The 19,783-nt window shown below is 45.8% G+C and overlaps 1 protein-coding gene across 1 annotated transcript in view; it reads left to right on the top strand.

Moving 5' to 3' along the window:
• LOC115119160 (ADP-ribosylation factor-binding protein GGA3-like) overlaps nucleotides 1-19,783 on the top strand; it is a 68,941-nt gene that overhangs the window by 2,350 nt on the left and 46,808 nt on the right. Inside the window, exons 3-4 of the mRNA XM_065001048.1 lie at nucleotides 3,774-3,849; nucleotides 13,501-13,599. Of these exons, the coding sequence (XP_064857120.1) occupies nucleotides 3,774-3,849; nucleotides 13,501-13,599 (175 nt within the window). The remainder of the gene's footprint in view (nucleotides 1-3,773; nucleotides 3,850-13,500; nucleotides 13,600-19,783) is intronic.

Here is a 19,783-nt window from a genome sequence, read left to right as displayed (position 1 = left end):
CATGTCTATAGCACTAGGGCCCATAGGTCCCTGGTCCAAAGTAGTGCACTATATAGGGAATAGGGTACCGTGTGAGACGGAACCTTGGACACAGCAGAGGATAGACAAGATATTTCACATTTCAAAAACCAGCCCTTTTTTTTTTACACACAGATAAGAAATGTTTCTTTCCAATAACCACAAAGTTGTTTTCACATTAGTTTGTAATCTAGATTACACACTGTCATTCTGAGGAACCACTTGTGTGTTGTGTGGGACATCACTGAAAACCACTTCTCCCTTTTCTGTATTGTCATCAGTAAAATAAAGTGTTAGATTAATAAGTGTTGTCTCCCTGGAGACATAAAGAACCATTGTTAGATTAATAAGGGATTCTAAATGCCCTCTGATTGTATAGCAGTAGACTACAGGGATTCTAAATGCCCTCTGATTGTATAGCAGTAGGCTACAGGGATTCTAAATGCCCTCTGATTGTATAGCAGTAGACTACAGGGATTCTAAATGCCCTCTGATTGTATAGCAGTAGACTACAGGGATTCTAAATGCCCTCTGATTGTATAGCAGTAGACTACAGGGATTCTAAATGCCCTCTGATTGTATAGCAGTAGGCTACAGGGATTCTAAATGCCCTCTGATTGTATAGCAGTAGACTACAGGGATTCTAAATGCCCTCTGATTGTATAGCAGTAGACTACAGGGATTCTAAATGCCCTCTGATTGTATAGCAGTAGACTACAGGGATTCTAAATGCCCTCTGATTGTATAGCAGTAGACTACAGGGATTCTAAATGCCCTCTGATTGTATAGCAGTAGACTACAGGGATTCTAAATGCCCTCTGATTGTATAGCAGTAGGCTACAGGGATTCTAAATGCCCTCTGATTGTATAGCAGTAGGCTACAGGGATTCTAAATGCCCTCTGATTGTATAGCAGTAGGCTACAGGGATTCTAAATGCCCTCTGATTGTTAGTAGGCTACAGGGATTCTAAATGCCCTCTGATTGTATAGCAGTAGGCTACAGGGATTCTAAATGCCCTCTGATTGTATAGCAGTAGGCTACAGGGATTCTAAATGCCCTCTGATTGTATAGCAGTAGGCTACAGGGATTCTAAATGCCCTCTGATTGTATAGCAGTAGACTACAGGGATTCTAAATGCCCTCTGATTGTATAGCAGTAGGCTACAGGGATTCTAAATGCCCTCTACAGGGATTCTAAATGCCCTCTGATTGTATAGCAGTAGGCTACAGGGATTCTAAATGCCCTCTGATTGTATAGCAGTAGGCTACAGGGATTCTAAATGCCCTCTGATTGTATAGCAGTAGGCCACAGGGATTCTAAATGCCCTCTGATTGTATAGCAGTAGATTCTAAATGCCCTCTGATTGTATAGCCACAGGGATTCTAAATGCCCTCTGATTGTATAGCAGTAGGCCACAGGGATTCTAAATGCCCTCTGATTGTATAGCAGTAGGCTACAGGATTCTAAATGCCCTCTGATTGTATATAGATTCTAAATGCCCTCTGATTGTATAGGCTACAGGGATTCTAAATGCCCTCTGATTGTATAGCAGTAGACTACAGGGATAAATGCCCTCTAAATGATTCCCTCTGATTGTATAGCAGTAGGCTACAGGGATTCTAAATGCCCTCTGATTGTATAGCAGTAGGCTACAGGGATTCTAAATGCCCTCTGATTGTATAGCAGTAGGCTACAGGGATTCTAAATGCCCTCTGATTGTATAGCAGTAGGCTACAGGGATTCTAAATGCCCTCTGATTGTATAGCAGTAGGCCACAGGGATTCTAAATGCCCTCTGATTGTATAGCAGTAGGCCACAGGGATTCTAAATGCCCTCTGATTGTATAGCAGTAGGCTACAGTGATTCTAAATGCCCTCTGATTGTATAGCAGTAGGCTACAGGGATTCTAAATGCCCTCTGATTGTATAGCAGTAGACTACAGGGATTCTAAATGCCCTCTGATTGTATAGCAGTAGGCTACAGGGATTCTAAATGCCCTCTGATTGTATAGCAGTAGGCTACAGGGATTCTAAATGCCCTCTGATTGTATAGCAGTAGGCTACAGGGATTCTAAATGCCCTCTGATTGTATAGCAGTAGGCTACAGGGATTCTAAATGCCCTCTGATTGTATAGCAGTAGGCTACAGGGATTCTAAATGCCCTCTGATTGTATAGCAGTAGATTGTATAGCAGTAGGCTACAGGGATTTTAAATGCCCTCTAGCAGGCTACAGGGATTCTAAATGCCCTCTGATTGTATTCAGGGATTCTAAATGCCCTCTGATTGTATAGCAGTAGGCTACAGGGATTCTAAATGCCCTCTGATTGTATAGCAGTAGGCTACAGGGATTCTAAATGCCCTCTGATTGTATAGCAGTAGGCTACAGGGATTCTAAATGCCCTCTGATTGTATAGCAGTAGGCTACAGGGATTCTAAATGCCCTCTGATTGTATAGCAGTAGGCTACAGGGATTCTAAATGCCCTCTGATTGTATAGCAGTAGACTACAGGGATTCTAAATGCCCTCTGGATTCTAAATGCCCTCTGATTGTATAGCAGTAGGCTACAGGGATTCTAAATGCCCTCTGATTGTATAGCAGTAGGCTACAGGGATTCTAAATGCCCTCTGATTGTATAGCAGTAGGCTACAGGGATTCTAAATGCCCTCTGATTGTATAGCAGTAGACTACAGGGATTCTAAATGCCCTCTGATTGTATAGCAGTAGACTACAGGGATTCTAAATGCCCTCTGATTGTATAGCAGTAGGCTACAGGGATTCTAAATGCCCTCTGATTGTATAGCAGTAGGCTACAGGGATTCTAAATGCCCTCTGATTGTATAGCAGTAGGCTACAGGGATTCTAAATGCCCTCTGATTGTATAGCAGTAGGCTACAGGGATTCTAAATGCCCTCTGATTGTATAGCAGTAGGCTACAGGGATTCTAAATGCCCTCTGATTGTATAGCAGTAGGCTACAGGGATTCTAAATGCCCTCTGATTGTATAGCAGTAGGCTACAGGGATTCTAAATGCCCTCTGATTGTATAGCAGTAGGCTACAGGGATTCTAAATGCCCTCTGATTGTATAGCAGTAGGCTACAGGGATTCTAAATGCCCTCTGATTGTATAGCAGTAGGCTACAGGGATTCTAAATGCCCTCTGATTGTATAGCAGTAGGCTACAGGGATTCTAAATGCCCTCTGATTGTATAGCAGTAGGCTACAGGGATTCTAAATGCCCTCTGATTGTATAGCAGTAGACTACAGGGATTCTAAATGCCCTCTGATTGTATAGCAGTAGGCTACAGGGATTCTAAATGCCCTCTGATTGTATAGCAGTAGGCTATAGGGATTCTAAATGCCCTCTGATTGTATAGCAGTAGACTACAGGGATTCTAAATGCACTCTGATTGTATAGCAGTAGACTACAGGGATTCTAAATGCACTCTGATTGTATAGCAGTAGACTACAGGGATTCTAAATGCACTCTGATTGTATAGCAGTAGGCTACAGGGATTCTAAATGCACTCTGATTGTATAGCAGTAGACTACAGGGATTCTAAATGCCCTCTGATTGTATAGCAGTAGACTACAGGGATTCTAAATGCACTCTGATTGTATAGCAGTAGACTACAGGGATTCTAAATGCACTCTGTTTTTTTACCAGATATCTTTCATGTTGTATATAATGTAGTATTAGATAGTATTTGTTTTGAAAAACCCTGCTAGTTTATAAATCTACTCTCCTGTTCCCAGTCCTCAGGTTGCCACTCGTCTCCTGGCCCACAAGATCCAGTCTCCTCAGCAGAGAGAGGCTCTTCAGGCCCTCACAGTAAGATAACATTATACTATAGTAATAACTAAATGCCCTCTGATTGAAGATCCAGACTCAGCAGAGAGATTCTAAAGGCCCTTGAGGCCCTCACAGTAAGATAAGCATTATACTATAGTAATAACTATATGCATCTGTGTGAAGATCCAGTCTCTCATGGCTCTCACAGTAGAAGAGCGCTCCAGGGTCTCAATATGCCTATTGTATAACATATATACTACAGTAAAACCCCTTCTAAATAGTGAAGATCCAGTCTCCTCAGCAGAGAGAGGCCCTTCAGGCCCTCACAGTAAGATAACATTATACTATAGTAATAACTATATAATACTGTTGAAGATCCAGTCTCCTCAGCAGAGCCCTTCACAGTAAGATAACATTATACTATAGTAATAACTATATAATACTGTTGAAGATCCAGTCTCCTCAGCAGAGAGAGGCTCTTCAGGCCCTCACAGTAAGATAACTTATACTGAGTAATAGCAGTAGAATAGGGTTCTAGATCCAGTCTCTCAGCGGAGAGAACTCAGAACTACAGGAGAGAAAGAACTTGATTGTATGAAGGAGAACATGTGTGAGAACTAGAGCTGGAACAGAGGAAAGAGTTTTGAGAACTTGGAACTGGAACTAAACTGAGAGAGAGAACTGGAACTAGAGTAAAGAGAGAGAGAGAACTGGAACTAGAGTAAAGAGAGAGAACTGGAACTAGAGTAAAGAGAGAGAACTGGAACTAGAGTAGAGAGAGAGAACTGGAACTAGAGAGAGAACTGGAACTAGAGTAAAGAGAGAACTGGAACTAGAGTAAAGAGAGAGAACTGGAACTAGAGGAGAGAGAGAGAACTGGAACTAGAGGAAGAGAGAGAACTGGAACTAGGAGAGAGAGAGAGAACTGGAACTAGAGGAGAGAGAGAACATGAACTAGAGTAAAGAGAGAGAGAGAGAGAGAGAACTGGAACTAGAGGAGAGAGAGAGAACTGGAACTAGAGTAAAGAGAGAGAACTGGAACTAGAGTAAAGAGAGAGAACTGGAACTAGAGTAAAGAGAGAGAACTGGAACTAGAGTAAAGTGAGAGAGAACTGGAACTAGAGTTCCCAGAGAGAGAGAACTGAACTAGAGTTTAAGAGGAACTGGCCTGAAGATCCAGTCTCCTCAGCAGAGAGAGAACTGGAACTACAGTAAGAGAAGAATGGAACTAGAGTAAGAAGAGAGAACTGTCTGAAGACTAGTCTCCTCAGAGAGAGAACTGGAACTAGAGTCAGAGAGAGAACTGGAACTAGAGTAATGGAGAGAGAGAACTGGAACTAGAGTACACCCTGTCTGGGGAGAGAGAGAACTGGAACTGCAGAGTAAAGAGAGAGAACTGGAATGGATACCCTGAGAGACCCTGTCTGGGGCTGTCTGTTAATGGAGAACCCTGAACCAGAGTAAAGAGAGAGAACTGAACTAGAGTAAAGAGAGAGAACTGGTTCCCTACACTAGAGAAGAGAGAGAGAGAGAGAGAGAGAGAGAGTAAGAGAGGAGAGAGAACTGGATGCACCCTGTTCAGAGGAGACACTGTCTGGGACTGTCTGTTAATGGATGCACCCTGTTCCCTACAAGAGAGGCTGTCTGTCAATGGATGAGAGAAGAACAGAGATGGAGAGAGACACACTGGGGAACTCAGATGGAGAGAGAGAACTGGAACTAGAGTAAGAGAGAGAGAGACTAGAGACTGAGAGAGAGTCAATAACTACCCTGTAGAAGAGAGAGTCTGGAACTAGAGGAGAGAGAGTCTGGGAGAGAGAGAGAGCACCCTGTTCCTAGAGAGAGAGAGAGACTAATATGGTTTAAGAGGACTTGTCTGGGGCTGTCTGTCAATGGATGCACCCTGTTCCCTACACACTGTCTGGGGCTGTCTGCCAATGGATGCACCCTGTTCCCTACACCCTGTCTGGGGCTGTCTGTCAATGGATGCACCCTGTTCCCTACACACTGTCTGGGGCTGTCTGTCAATGGATGCACCCTGTTCCCTACACACACTGTCTGGGGCTGTCTGTCAATGGATGCACCCTGTTCCCTACACCCTGTCTGGGGCTGTCTGTCAATGGATGCACCCTGTTCCCTACACACCCTGTCTGGGGCTGTCTGTCAATGGATGCACCCTGTTCCCTACACACTGTCTGGGGCTGTCTGTCAATGGATGCACCCTGTTCCCTACACCCTGTCTGGGGCTGTCTGTCAATGGATGCACCCTGTTCCCTACACCCTGTCTGGGGCTGTCTGTCAATGGATGCACCCTGTTCCCTACACACTGTCTGGGGCTGTCTGTCAATGGATGCACCCTGTTCCCTACACACTGTCTGGGGCTGTCTGTCAATGGATGCACCCTGTTCCCTACACACTGTCTGGGGCTGTCTGTCAATGGATGCACCCTGTTCCCTACACACTGTCTGGGGCTGTCTGTCAATGGATGCACCCTGTTCCCTACACACTGTCTGGGGCTGTCTGTCAATGGATGCACCCTGTTCCCTACACACTGTCTGGGGCTGTCTGTCAATGGATGCACCCTGTTCCCTACACACTGTCTGGGGCTGTCTGTCAATGGATGCACCCTGTTCCCTACACACTGTCTGGGGCTGTCTGTCAATGGATGCACCCTGTTCCCTACACACTGTCTGGGGCTGTCTGTCAATGGATGCACCCTGTTCCCTACACACTGTCTGGGGCTGTCTGTCAATGGATGCACCCTGTTCCCTACACCCTGTCTGGGGCTGTCTGTCAATGGATGCACCCTGTTCCCTACACACTGTCTGGGGCTGTCTGTCAATGGATGCACCCTGTTCCCTACACCCTGTCTGGGGCTGTCTGTCAATGGATGCACCCTGTTCCCTACACACTGTCTGGGGCTGTCTGTCAATGGATGCACCCTGTTCCCTACACCCTGTCTGGGGCTGTCTGTCAATGGATGCACCCTGTTCCCTACACACTGTCTGGGGCTGTCTGTCAATGGATGCACCCTGTTCCCTACACACTGTCTGGGGCTGTCTGTCAATGGATGCACCCTGTTCCCTACACACTGTCTGGGGCTGTCTGTCAATGGATGCACCCTGTTCCCTACACACTGTCTGGGGCTGTCTGTCAATGGATGCACCCTGTTCCCTACACACTGTCTGGGGCTGTCTGTCAATGGATGCACCCTGTTCCCTACCCTGTTCCCTACACTGTCTGGGTCAATGGATGCACCCTGTTCCCTACACACTGTCTGGGGCTGTCTGTCAATGGATGCACCCTGTTCCCTACACACTGTCTGGGGCTGTCTGTCAATGGATGCACCCTGTTCCCTACACCCTGTCTGGGGCTGTCTGTCAATGGATGCACCCTGTTCCCTACACACTGTCTGGGGCTGTCTGTCAATGGATGCACCCTGTTCCCTACACCCTGTCTGGGGCTGTCTGTCAATGGATGCACCCTGTTCCCTACACACTGTCTGGGGCTGTCTGTCAATGGATGCACCCTGTTCCCTACACCCTGTCTGGGGGGTCTGGATGCACCCTGTTCAACTGTCTGGGGGATGCACCCTGTTCCCTACACACTGTCTGGGGCTGTCTGTCAATGGATGCACCCTGTTCCCTACACACTGTCTGGGGCTGTCTGTCAATGGATGCACCCTGTTCCCTACACACTGTCTGGGGCTGTCTGTCAATGGATGCACCCTGTTCCCTACACACTGTCTGGGGCTGTCTGTCAATGGATGCACCCTGTTCCCTACACACTGTCTGGGGCTGTCTGTCAATGGATGCACCCTGTTCCCTACACACTGTCTGGGGCTGTCTGTCAATGGATGCACCCTGTTCCCTACACACTGTCTGGGGCTGTCTGTCAATGGATGCACCCTGTTCCCTACACACTGTCTGGGGCTGTCTGTCAATGGATGCACCCTGTTCCCTACACACTGTCTGGGGCTGTCTGTCAATGGATGCACCCTGTTCCCTACACACTGTCTGGGGCTGTCTGTCAATGGATGCACCCTGTTCCCTACACACTGTCTGGGGCTGTCTGTCAATGGATGCACCCTGTTCCCTACACACTGTCTGGGGCTGTCTGTCAATGGATGCACCCTGTTCCCTACACACTGTCTGGGGCTGTCTGTCAATGGATGCACCCTGTTCCCTACACACTGTCTGGGGCTGTCTGTCAATGGATGCACCCTGTTCCCTACACACTGTCTGGGGCTGTCTGTCAATGGATGCACCCTGTTCCCTACACACTGTCTGGGGCTGTCTGTCAATGGATGCACCCTGTTCCCTACACACTGTCTGGGGCTGTCTGTCAATGGATGCACCCTGTTCCCTACACCCTGTCTGGGGCTGTCTGTCAATGGATGCACCCTGTTCCCTACACACTGTCTGGGGCTGTCTGTCAATGGATGCACCCTGTTCCCTACACACTGTCTGGGGCTGTCTGTTAATGGATGCACCCTGTTCTCTACACACTGTCTGGGGCTGTCTGTTAATGGATGCACCCTGTTCAGTCTACACCCTGTCTGGGGCTGTCTGTCAATGGATGCACCCTGTTCCCTACACACTGTCTGGGGCTGTCTGTCAATGGATGCACCCTGTTCCCTACACACTGTCTGGGGCTGTCTGTCAATGGATACACACTGTCTGGGGCTGTCTGTCAATGGATGCACCCTGTTCCCTACAGACTGTCTGGGGCTGTCTGCCAATGGATGCACCCTGTTCCCTACACCCTGTCTGGGGCTGTCTGTCAATGGATGCACCCTGTTCCCTACACCCTGTCTGGGGCTGTCTGTCAATGGATGCACCCTGTTCCCTACACACTGTCTGGGGCTGTCTGTCAATGGATGCACCCTGTTCTCTACACACTGTCTGGGGCTGTCAATGGATGCACCCTGTTCCCTACACACTGTCTGGGGCTGTCAATGGATGCACCCTGTTCCCTACACCCTGTCTGGGGCTGTCTGTCAATGGATGCACCCTGTTCCCTACACACTGTCTACACAAAACATTACGAACTCATTAGGAAACTTTTTCCATGACATAGACCAGGTCTGTCCAACCCTCTTCCTGGAGATCTGTCGGTGTTCAGTCCCTCTTCATGGAGATCTGTAGGTTTTCAGTCCCTCTTCCTGGAGATCTACTGTCCTGTAGGTTTTCAGTCCAACCCTCTTCCTGGAGATCTGTCGGTTTTCAGTCCCTTTCCTGGAGATCTGTCGGTTTTCAGTCCCTCTTCCTGGAGCTCTGTAGGTTTTCAGTCCCTCTTCCTGGAGATCTACTGTCCTGTAGGTTTTCAGTCCAACCCTCTTCCTGGAGATCTGTAGGTTTTCAGTCCAACTCTCTTCCTGGAGATTTACTGTCCTGTAGGTTTTCAGTCCAACCCTCTTCCTGGAGATCTACTGTCCTGTGGGTTTTCAGTCCAACCCTCTTCCTGGAGATCTACTGTCCTGTAGGTTTTCAGTCCAACCCTCTTCCTGGAGATCTACTGTCCTGTATGTTTTCAGTCCAACCCTCTTCCAGGAGATCTACTGTCCTGTAGGTTTTCAGTCCAACCCTCTTCCTGGAGATCTATTGTCCTGTGGGTTTTCAGTCCAACCCTCTTCCTGGAGATCTACTGTCCGCCGATATCTCCCTTCCACATCTGAGGTGAAAGGTGACAGAGCTAGAGTGGTGTTTGTCAGACCAGGAGACATCTGAGGTGAAAGGTGACAGAGCGGTGTTTATCAGACCAGGAGACGTCCCACAAATCAGTCTGCTCAGGATAACGTCAGTAGCGTCTGAACGGTTTGGCCTGATCACCAGTACTATGACCATTCTATTGAAAGATGAGACTCACGATGTCGTTCTCTGTTGCTCCAGGACGTCCACGAGACTCGTCTGAAGGTCCCCCTGTACCAGTTTAACTAATGAATGGAAGGATATATGACGATAGTTTTGTGCCTACAAGAAGGGGATAAATACATGTTAAATAAATACAAATATCCTGAACTTATGTCTCAGATACAGGACAGACACTTCAGAACAAACTTCCTTTAGATTTTTTTGGGAGATTATCTGTTGTTTGATGTGTTTCTATTGGCTAATAGCATTGAGGACAATCTGTTGTTTAATGTGTTTCTATTAGCCAATAGCATTGAGGACAATCTGTTGTTTAATTGAGGACAATCTGTTGTTTAATGTGTTTCTATTGGCTAATAGCATTGAGGACAATCTGTTGTTTAATGTGTTTCTATTGGCTAATAGCATTGAGGACAATCTGTTGTTTAATGTGTTTCTATTGGCTAATAGCATTGAGGACAATCTGTTGTTTAATGTGTTTCTATTGGCTAATAGCATTGAGGACAATCTGTTGTTTAATGTGTTTCTATTGGCTAATAGCATTGAGGACAATCTGTTGTTTAATGTGTTTCTATTGGCTAATAGCATTGAGGACAATCTGTTGTTCCATGTAATGAATCTGTTGTTTAACCTGTTGCGACGAGCAATCCCGTATCCGGGAGCGTAATTATAGCCTCAAGCTCATTACCATAACGCAACGTTAACTATTCATGAAAATCGCAAATGAAATGAAATGAATATATTGGCTCACAAGCTTAGCGTTTTGTTAACAACACTGTCATCTCAGATTTTCAAAAAATGCTTTTCAACCATAGCTACACAAGCATTTGTGTAAGAGTATTGATAGCTAGCATAGCATTAAGCCTAGCATTCAGCAGGCAACATTTTCACAAAAACAAGAAAAGCATTCAAATAAAATAATTTACCTTTGAAGAACTTAGGATGTTTTCAATGAGGAGACTCTCAGTTAGATAGCAAATGTTCGGTTTTTCCAAAAATATTATTTGTGTAGGAGAAATCGCTCCGTTTTGTTCATCATGTTTGGCTAAGAAAAAACCCAGAAAATTCAGTCATTACAACGCAAACTTTTTTCCAAATTAACTCCATAATATCGACAGAAACATGGCAAACGTTGTTTAGAATCAATCCTCAAGGTGTTTTTCACATATCTATTCGATGATAAGTCACTCGTGGCAATTTGGTTTCTCCTCTGTTCAAAATGGAACAATGCACGCACCTGGAGATTACGCAATAGTTTTGACGGAGGACACCGAGTGGACACCTGGTAAATGTAGTCTCTTATGGTCAATTTTCCAATGATATGCCTACAAATACGTCACAATGCTGCAAACACCTTGGGGAAAAGACAGAAAGTGTCTTGTTTAAAACGGGAATGTTTTTCATCCAAAAATGAAATACTGCCCCCAGAGGTTCAAGAGGTTAATGTGTTTCTATTGGCTAATAGCATTAAGGACAATCTGTTGTTCCATGTAATGAATCTGTTATTCAATGCATTTCTTTTGGCTAATAGCAGTAATGCCAAATTCAATGTTTCTTCCTATACATTATATATATATATATATTTGATACCATAAGGGATTTTAAAATGCCCAATCAAATAGCTAAGTGATCCTTGGTATGACCATCACAGAACTATTTTTCATGTTGACACAGGGCCGTCCTTTGTTACGTACCAAATGCACCCTATTCCCTATATAGTGCACTACTTTTGACCAGAGCCCTATTCTCTATATAGTGCACTACTTTTGACCAGAGCCCTATTCCCTATAGAGTGCACTACTTTTGATCAGAGCCCTATTCCCTATATAGTGCACTACTTTTGACCAGAGCCCTATTCTCTATATAGTGCACTACTTTTGACCAGAGCCCTATTCTCTATATAGTGCACTACTTTTGACCAGAGCCCTATTCCCTATATAGTGCACTACTTTTGACCAGAGCCATATTCCCTATATAGTGCACTACTTTTGACCAGAGCCCTATTCTCTATATAGTGCACTACTTTTGACCAGATCCCTATTCCCTATAGAGTGCACTACTTTTGACCAGAGCCCTATTCCCTATATAGTGCACTACTTTTGACCAGAGCCCTATTCTCTATATAGTGCACTACTTTTGACCAGAGCCCTATTCCCTATAGAGTGCACTACTTTTGACCAGAGCCCTATTCCCTATATAGTGCACTACTTTTGACCAGAGCCATATTCCCTATATAGTGCACTACTTTTGACCAGAGCCCTATTCTCTATATAGTGCACTACTTTTGACCAGAGCCCTATTCCCTATATAATGCACTACTTTTGACCAGAGCCCTATTCTCTATATAGTGCACTACTTTTGACCAGAGCCCTATTCCCTATAGAGTGCACTACTTTTGACCAGAACCCTATTCCCTATAGTGCACTTTTGACCAGAGCCCTGCCCTCTGATTATAGTGCACTACTTTTGACCAGAGCCCTATTCCCTATATAGTGCACTACTTTTGACCAGAGCCCTATTCCCTATATAATGCACTACTTTTGACCAGAGCCCTATTCTCTATATAGTGCACTACTTTTGACCAGAGCCCTATTCCCTATATAATGCACTACTTTTGACCAGAGCCCTATTTCTAAAGTGCACTCTTTGACCAGAGCCCTATTCCCTAAACTTTTGACCAGAGCCCTATTCTGATTTTGACCAGAGCCCTATTCCCTATAGAGTGCACTACTTTTGACCATAGCCCTATTCCCTATATAGGCACTTTTGACCAGAGCCCTATTCCTATATAGTGCACTATAGCAGTAGGCACTAGGGATTCTAAATGCCTCTGATTGTATAGCATATAGTGCACTACTTTTGACCAGAGCCCTATTGTATATAGTGCACTACTTTTGACCAGAGCCCTATTCCCTATAGTGCACTACTTTTGACCAGAGCCCTATTCCCTATATAGTGCACTACTTTTGACCAGAGCCCTATTCCCTATATAGTGCACTACTTTTTGACCAGAGCCCTATTCCATATGGCTTCCTACTTTGACCAGAGCCCTATTCCCTATATAGTGCACTACTTTTGACCAGAGCCCTATTCCCTCCAGGCTCTTTTGACCAGAGCCCTACACCCAAATAGTGCACTACTTTTGACCAGATCCACCTCTAGTGCCTACTTTTGACCAGAGCCCTACCACTGATAGAGTGCACTAGTTTTGACCAGCCCAGTCAAAACTACTTTTGACCAGAGCCCTGGCCCTATAGAGTGCACTACTATGACCAAAGCCATATTCCCTATATAGTGCACTACTTTTGACCAGAGCCCTATTCCCATATAGTGCACTACTTTTGACCAGAGCCCTAACCCCACCTACTTTTGACCAGAGCCCTATTACCTATATAGGCACTACTTTTGACCAGAGCCCTATTCCCTATATAGTCCTTTTTGACCAGAGCCCTAAATTCCCCTATTAGATGCACTATTTTGACCAGAGCCCTATTCCCTGGATGTCATACTTTTGACCAGAGCCCTATTCCCTGTAAGTGCACTACTTTTGACCAGAGTCTGCAGAGGGTGACATTTGGGACCAAGGCATTGTTAATGTTTAAATGGGTCATGTGATGCCTGTTGATGGTTAACTAAGGTTGTTGAATCTAAACTGTATTTCCTGTGCTGCGTCTGGGGTCAGATCCTAAAGGGATCAGTTCCACTAGTTTCATTCACTTCCATTCACTGGGAGGGAAAAGATTTTCCATTTGGGCTCCTAGACAGTGTAGATACACTCCCTGTAGAACCTATAGAATTCTGACATCACTGTTTCCCACAGGTTCTAGAAGCCTGCATGAACAACTGTGGCAAGAGGTTCCAAAGTGAGGCGGCAAAGTTCCGCTTCCTCAATGAACTCATCAAAGTCCTGTCTCCAAAGGTATGAATGACCCCAAAGGTTTTGTAAGGAATGTGTCTGTGGTCATCCCAAGTGGAAGCCTATTAGGCTGGGTTACTGTAGAGCTCTGTGTGGTTTAGGCTGGGTTACTGTAGAGCTCTGTGTGGTTTAGGCTGGGTTACTGTAGAGCCCTGTGTGGTTTAGGCTGGGTTACTGTAGATTAGGCTGGGTTACTGTAGACCTCTGTGTGGTTTAGGCTGGGTTACTGTAGAGCCCTGTGTGGTTTAGGCTGGGTTACTGTAGAGCTCTGTGTGGTTTAGGCTGGGTTACTGTAGAGCTCTGTGTGGTTTAGGCTGGGTTACTGTAGATTAGGCTGGGTTACTGTAGAGCTCTGTGTGGTTTAGGCTGGGTTACTGTGTCGTTTAGGCTGGGTTACTGTAGAGCTCTGTGTGGTTTAGGCTGGGTTACTGTGTCGTTTAGGCTGGGTTACTGTAGAGCTCTGTGTGGTTTAGGCTGGGTTACTGTAGGTTAGGCTGGGTTACTGTAGTTTAGGCTGGGTTACTGTAGATTAGGCTGGGTTACTGTAGAGCCCTGTGTGGTTTAGGCTGGGTTACTGTAGAGCTCTGTGTGGTTTAGGCTGGGTTACTGTAGACCTCTGTGTGGTTTAGGCTGGGTTACTGTAGTTTAGGCTGGGTTACTGTAGATTAGGCTGGGTTACTGTAGAGCCCTGTGTGGTTTAGGCTGGGTTACTGTAGAGCTCTGTGTGGTTTAGGCTGGGTTACTGTAGACCTCTGTGTGGTTTAGGCTGGGTTACTGTAGTTTAGGCTGGGTTACTGTAGTTTAGGCTGGGTTACTGTAGATTAGGCTGGGTTACTGTAGAGCTCTGTGTGGTTTAGGCTGGGTTACTGTAGTTTAGGCTGGGTTACTGTAGTTTAGGCTGTGTTACTTTAGAGCTCTGTGTGGTTTAGGCTGGGTTACTGTAGAGCTCTGTGTGGTTTAGGCTGGGTTACTGTAGTTTAGGCTGGGTTACTGTAGTTTAGGCTGGGTTACTGTAGAGCTCTGTGTGGTTTAGGATGGGTTACTGTAGTTTAGGCTGGGTTACTGTAGTTTAGGCTGGGTTACTGTAGTTTAGGCTGGTTACTGTTTAGGCTGGGTTACTGTAGTTTGCTAGTTTTAGGTTTAGGCTGGGTTACTGTAGATTAGGCTGGGTTACTGTAGTTTAGGCTGGGTTACTGTAGAGCTCTGTGTGGTTTAGGCTGGGTTACTGTAGTTTAGGCTGGGTTACTGTAGTTTAGGCTGGGTTACTGTAGAGCTCTGTGTGGTTTAGGCTGGTTTACTGTAGTTTACTGTTACTGTAGTTTAGGCTGGGTTACTGTAGAGTTGTGTAGTTTAGGCTGGGTTACTGTAGAGCTCTGTGTTGTTTAGGCTGGGTTACTGTAGAGCTCTGTGTGGTTTAGGCTGGGTTACTGTAGAGCTCTGTGTGGTTTAGGCTGGGTTACTGTAGAGCTCTGTGTGGTTTAGGCTGGGTTACTGTAGTTTAGGCTGGGTTACTGTAGTTTAGGCTGGGTTACTGTAGAGCTCTGTGTGGTTTAGGCTGGGTTACTGTAGAGCTCTGTGTGGTTTAGGCTGGGTTACTGTAGTTTAGGCTGGGTTACTGTAGTTTAGGCTGGGTTACTGTAGTTTAGGCTGGGTTACTGTAGTTTAGGCTGGGTTACTGTAGAGCTCTGTGTGGTTTAGGCTGGGTTACTGTAGAGCTCTGTGTGGTTTAGGCTGGGTTACTGTAGAGCTCTGTGTGGTTTAGGCTGGGTTACTGTAGTTTAGGCTGGGTTACTGTAGATTAGGCTGGGTTACTGTAGAGGCTCTGTTACTGTAGTTTAGGCTGGGTTACTGTAGTTTAGGCTGTGTTACTGTAGTTTAGGCTGGGTTACTGTAGAGCTCTGTGTGGTTTAGGCTGGGTTACTGTAGTTTAGGCTGGGTTACTGTAGAGCTCTGTGTGGTTTAGGCTGGGTTACTGTAGTTTAGGCTGGGTTACTGTAGTTTAGGTTACTGTAGATTAGGCTGGGTTACTGTAGAGTGTGGTTTAGGCTGTTACTGTAGTTTAGGCTGGGTTACTGTAGTTTAGGCTGGGTTACTGTAGTTTAGGCTGTTACTGTAGTTACTGTAGTTTAGGCTGTGTTACTGTAGTTTAGGCTGGGTTACTGTAGAGCTGGGTTGTGTGGTTTAGGCTGGGTTACTGTAGAGCTCTGTGTGGTTTAGGCTGGGTTAGGGTAGTTTGTAGACTGTAGTTTAGGCTGGGTTACTGTAGATTAGGCTGGGTTACTGTAGTTTAGGCTGTGTTACTGTAGTTTAGGCTGGGTTACTGTAGATTCTGTGTAGTTTAGGCTGGGTTACTGTAGTTTAGGCTGGGTTACTGTGTAGTTTAGGCTGGGTTACTGTAGTTTAGCTGGGTTACTGTAGTTTAGGCAGGGTTACTGTAGATTAGGCTGGGTTACTGTAGTTTAGGCTGTGTTACTGTAGTTTAGGCTGGGTTACTGTAGAGCCCTAGGCTGTTACTGTAGTTTAGGCTGGGTTACTGTAGTTTAGGCTGGGTTACTGTAGAGCTCTGTGTGGTTTAGGCTGGGTTACTGTAGAGCTCTGTGTGGTTTAGGCTGGGTTACTGTAGAGCTCTGTGTGGTTTAGGCTGGGTTACTGTAGAGCTCTGTGTGGTTTAGGCTGGGTTACTGTAGATTAGGCTGGGTTACTGTAGTTTAGGCTGGGTTACTGTAGTTTAGGCTGGGTTACTGTAGTTTAGGCTGGGTTACTGTAGAGCTCTGTGTGGTTTAGGCTGGGTTACTGTAGTTTAGGCTGGGTTACTGTAGTTTAGGCTGGGTTACTGTAGTTTAGGCTGGGTTACTGTAGAGCTCTGTGTGGTTTAGGATGGGTTACTGTAGTTTAGGCTGGGTTACTGTAGTTTAGGCTGGGTTACTGTAGTTTAGGCTGGGTTACTGTAGTTTAGGCTGTGTTACTGTAGTTTAGGCTGGGTTACTGTAGAGCTCTGTGTGGTTTAGGCTGGGTTACTGTAGAGCTCTGTGTGGTTTAGGCTGGGTTACTGTAGTTTAGCTGGGTTACTGTAGTTTAGGCTGGGTTACTGTAGTTTAGGCTGGGTTACTGTAGTTTAGGCTGGGTTACTGTAGTTTAGGCTGGGTTACTGTAGTTTAGGCTGGGTTACTGTAGCTCTTTAGGCTGGGTTACTGTAGTTTAGGCTGGGTTACTGTAGTTTACTGTAGTTTAGGCTGTTACTGTAGTTCTGTGTGGTTTAGGCTGGGTTACCAGAGCCCTATTGTGTGGTTTAGGCTGGGTTACTGTAGTTTAGGCTGGGTTACTGTAGTTTAGGCTGGGTTACTGTAGAGCCCTGTTGGTTTAGGCTGGGTTACTGTAGAGCTCTGTGTGGTTTAGGCTGGGTTACTGTAGAGCTCTGTGTGGTTTAGGATGGGTTACTGTAGATTAGTTAGGCTGGGTTACTGTAGAGCTCTGTGTGGTTTAGGCTGGGTTACTGTAGTTTAGGCTGGGTTACTGTAGTTTAGGCTGGGTTACTGTAGAGCTCTGTGTGGTTTAGGGCTGGGTTACTGTAGAGTTTAGGCTGGGTTACTGTAGGCTGGGTTACTGTAGTTTAGGCTGGGTTACTGTGAGTTTAACTGTAGTTTAGGCTGGGTTACTGTAGATTAGGCTGGGTTACTGTAGTTTAGGCTGGGTTACTGTAGAGCTCTGTGTGGTTTAGGCTGGGTTACTGACCAGAGTTTAGGCTGGGTTACTGTAGTTTAGGCTGGGTTACTGTAGTTTAGGCTGGGTTACTGTAGTTGTGGTTTAGGCTGGGTTACTAGTTTAGTTTATAGAGCTGTGTTACTGTAGTTTAGGCTGGGTTACTGTTACTGTAGTTTAGAGCTCTGTGTGGTTTAGGCTGGGTTACTGTACTGTAGTTTAGGCTGGGTTACTGTAGTTTAGGCTGGGTTACTGTAGAGCTCTGTGTGGTTTAGGCTGGGTTACTGTAGTTTAGGCTGGGTTAGATTAGGTTACTGTGGTTTAGGCTGGTTACTGTAGAGCCCTGTGTGGTTTAGGCTGGGTTACTGTAGAGTTTAGGCTGGGTTACTGTAGAGCTCTGTGTGGTTTAGGCTGACCTCTGTGTGGTTTAGGCTGGGTTACTGTAGTTTAGGCTGGGTTACTGTGGTTTAGGCTGGGTTACTGTAGATTAGGCTGGGTTACTGTAGTTTAGGCTGGGTTACTGTGTGGTTTAGGCTGGGTTACTGTAGAGCTCTGTGTGGTTTAGGCTGGGTTACTGTACTGTAGTTTAGGCTGGGTTACTGTAGAGCTCTGTGTGGTTTAGGCTGGGTTACTGTAGTTTAGGCTGGGTTACTGTAGTTTAGGCTGGGTTACTGTAGTTTAGGCTGGGTTACTGTAGGTTGGGTTACTGTAGTTTAGGCTGGGTTACTGTAGTTTAGGCTGGGTTACTGTAGAGCTCTGTGTGGTTTAGGCTGGGTTACTGTAGTTTAGTTACTGTAGTTTAGGCTGGGTTACTGTAGTTTAGGCTCTGTTACTGTAGAGGCTGGCCCTGTTACTGTGGTTTAGGCTGGGTTACTGTAGAGCTCTGTAGTTTAGGCTGGGTTACTGTAGACCTCTGTGTGGTTTAGGCTGGGTTACTGTAGTTTAGGCTGGGTTACTGTAGAGCTGGGTTACTGTAGTTTAGGCTGGGTTACTGTAGGTTTAGGCTGGGTTACTGTAGTTTAGGCTCTGTTACTGTAGTTTAGGCTGTAGAGTTACTGTAGTTTTTAGGCTGTTACTGTAGAGCTGTGTGGTTTAGGCTGGGTTACTGTAGTTACTGTAGGCTGTGTGGTTTAGGTTACTGTAGGGTTACTGTAGAGCTCTGTGTGGTTTAGGCTGGGTTACTGTAGAGGCTTGTAGTTTAGGCTGGGTTACTGTAGTTTAGGCTGGGTTACTGTAGTTTAGGCCTCTGTGTGGTTTAGGCTGGGTTACTGTAGTTTAGGCTGGGTTACTGTAGTTTAGGCTGGGTTACTGTAGAGTTCTGTGTGGTTTAGGCTGGGTTACTGTAGAGCTCTGTGGTTTAGGCTGGGTTACTGTAGAGTGGTTTAGGCTGGGTTACTGTAGAGCTCTGTGTGGTTTAGGCTGGGTTACTGTAGAGCTCTGTGTGGTTTAGGCTGGGTTACTGTAGTTTAGCTGGGTTACTGTAGATTAGGCTGGGTTACTGTAGTTTAGGCTGGGTTACTGTAGTTTAGGCTGGGTTACTGTAGAGCTCTGTGTGGTTTAGGCTGGGTTACTGTAGTTTAGGCTGGGTTACTGTAGTTTAGGCTGGGTTACTGTAGATTAGGCTGGGTTACTGTAGTTTAGGCTGGGTTACTGTAGTTTAACTCTGTAGTTTAGGCTGGGTTACTGTAGAGCTCTGTGGTTTAGGCTGGGTTACTGTAGTTTAGGCTGGGTTACTGTAGAGCTCTGTGTGGTTTAGGCTGGGTTACTGTAGTTTAGGCTGCTACTGTAGTTAGGCTGTAGTTTAGGCTGGGTTACTGTAGAGCTCTGTGTGGTTTAGGCTGGGTTACTGTAGAGCTCTGTGTGTGGTTTAGGCTGTACTGAGCTCTGTGTGGTTTAGGCTGGGTTACTGTAGAGCTCTGTGTGGTTTAGTCTGGGTTACTGTAGTTTAGGCTGGGTTACTGTAGTTTAGGCTGGGTTACTGTAGATTAGGCTGGGTTACTGTAGAGCCCTGTATGGTTTAGGCTGGGTTACTGTAGAGCTCTGTGTGGTTTAGGCTGGGTTACTGTAGACCTCTGTGTGGTTTAGGCTGGGTTACTGTAGTTTAGGCTGGGTTACTGTAGTTTAGGCTGGGTTACTGTAGATTAGGCTGGGTTACTGTAGAGCTCTGTGTGGTTTAGGCTGGGTTACTGTAGTTTAGGCTGGGTTACTGTAGTTTAGGCTGTGTTACTGTAGAGCTCTGTGTGGTTTAGGCTGGGTTACTGTAGTTTAGGCTGGGTTACTGTAGAGCTCTGTGTGGTTTAGGCTGGGTTACTGTAGTTTAGGCTGGGTTACTGTAGTTTAGGCTGGGTTACTGTAGAGCTCTGTGTGGTTTAGGTTACTGTAGTTTAGGCTGGGTTACTGTAGTTTAGGCTGGGTTACTGTAGTTTAGGCAGGGTTACTGTAGGGTTACTGTAGAGGCTGTGTTTTAGGCTGGGTTACTTAGAGCCTC

The sequence above is a fragment of the Oncorhynchus nerka genome, linkage group LG15, assembly GCF_034236695.1.
Source record: "Oncorhynchus nerka isolate Pitt River linkage group LG15, Oner_Uvic_2.0, whole genome shotgun sequence".
Lineage (NCBI taxonomy): Eukaryota > Metazoa > Chordata > Actinopteri > Salmoniformes > Salmonidae > Oncorhynchus > Oncorhynchus nerka.
This window is presented reverse-complemented; position numbering and strand designations above follow the sequence as displayed.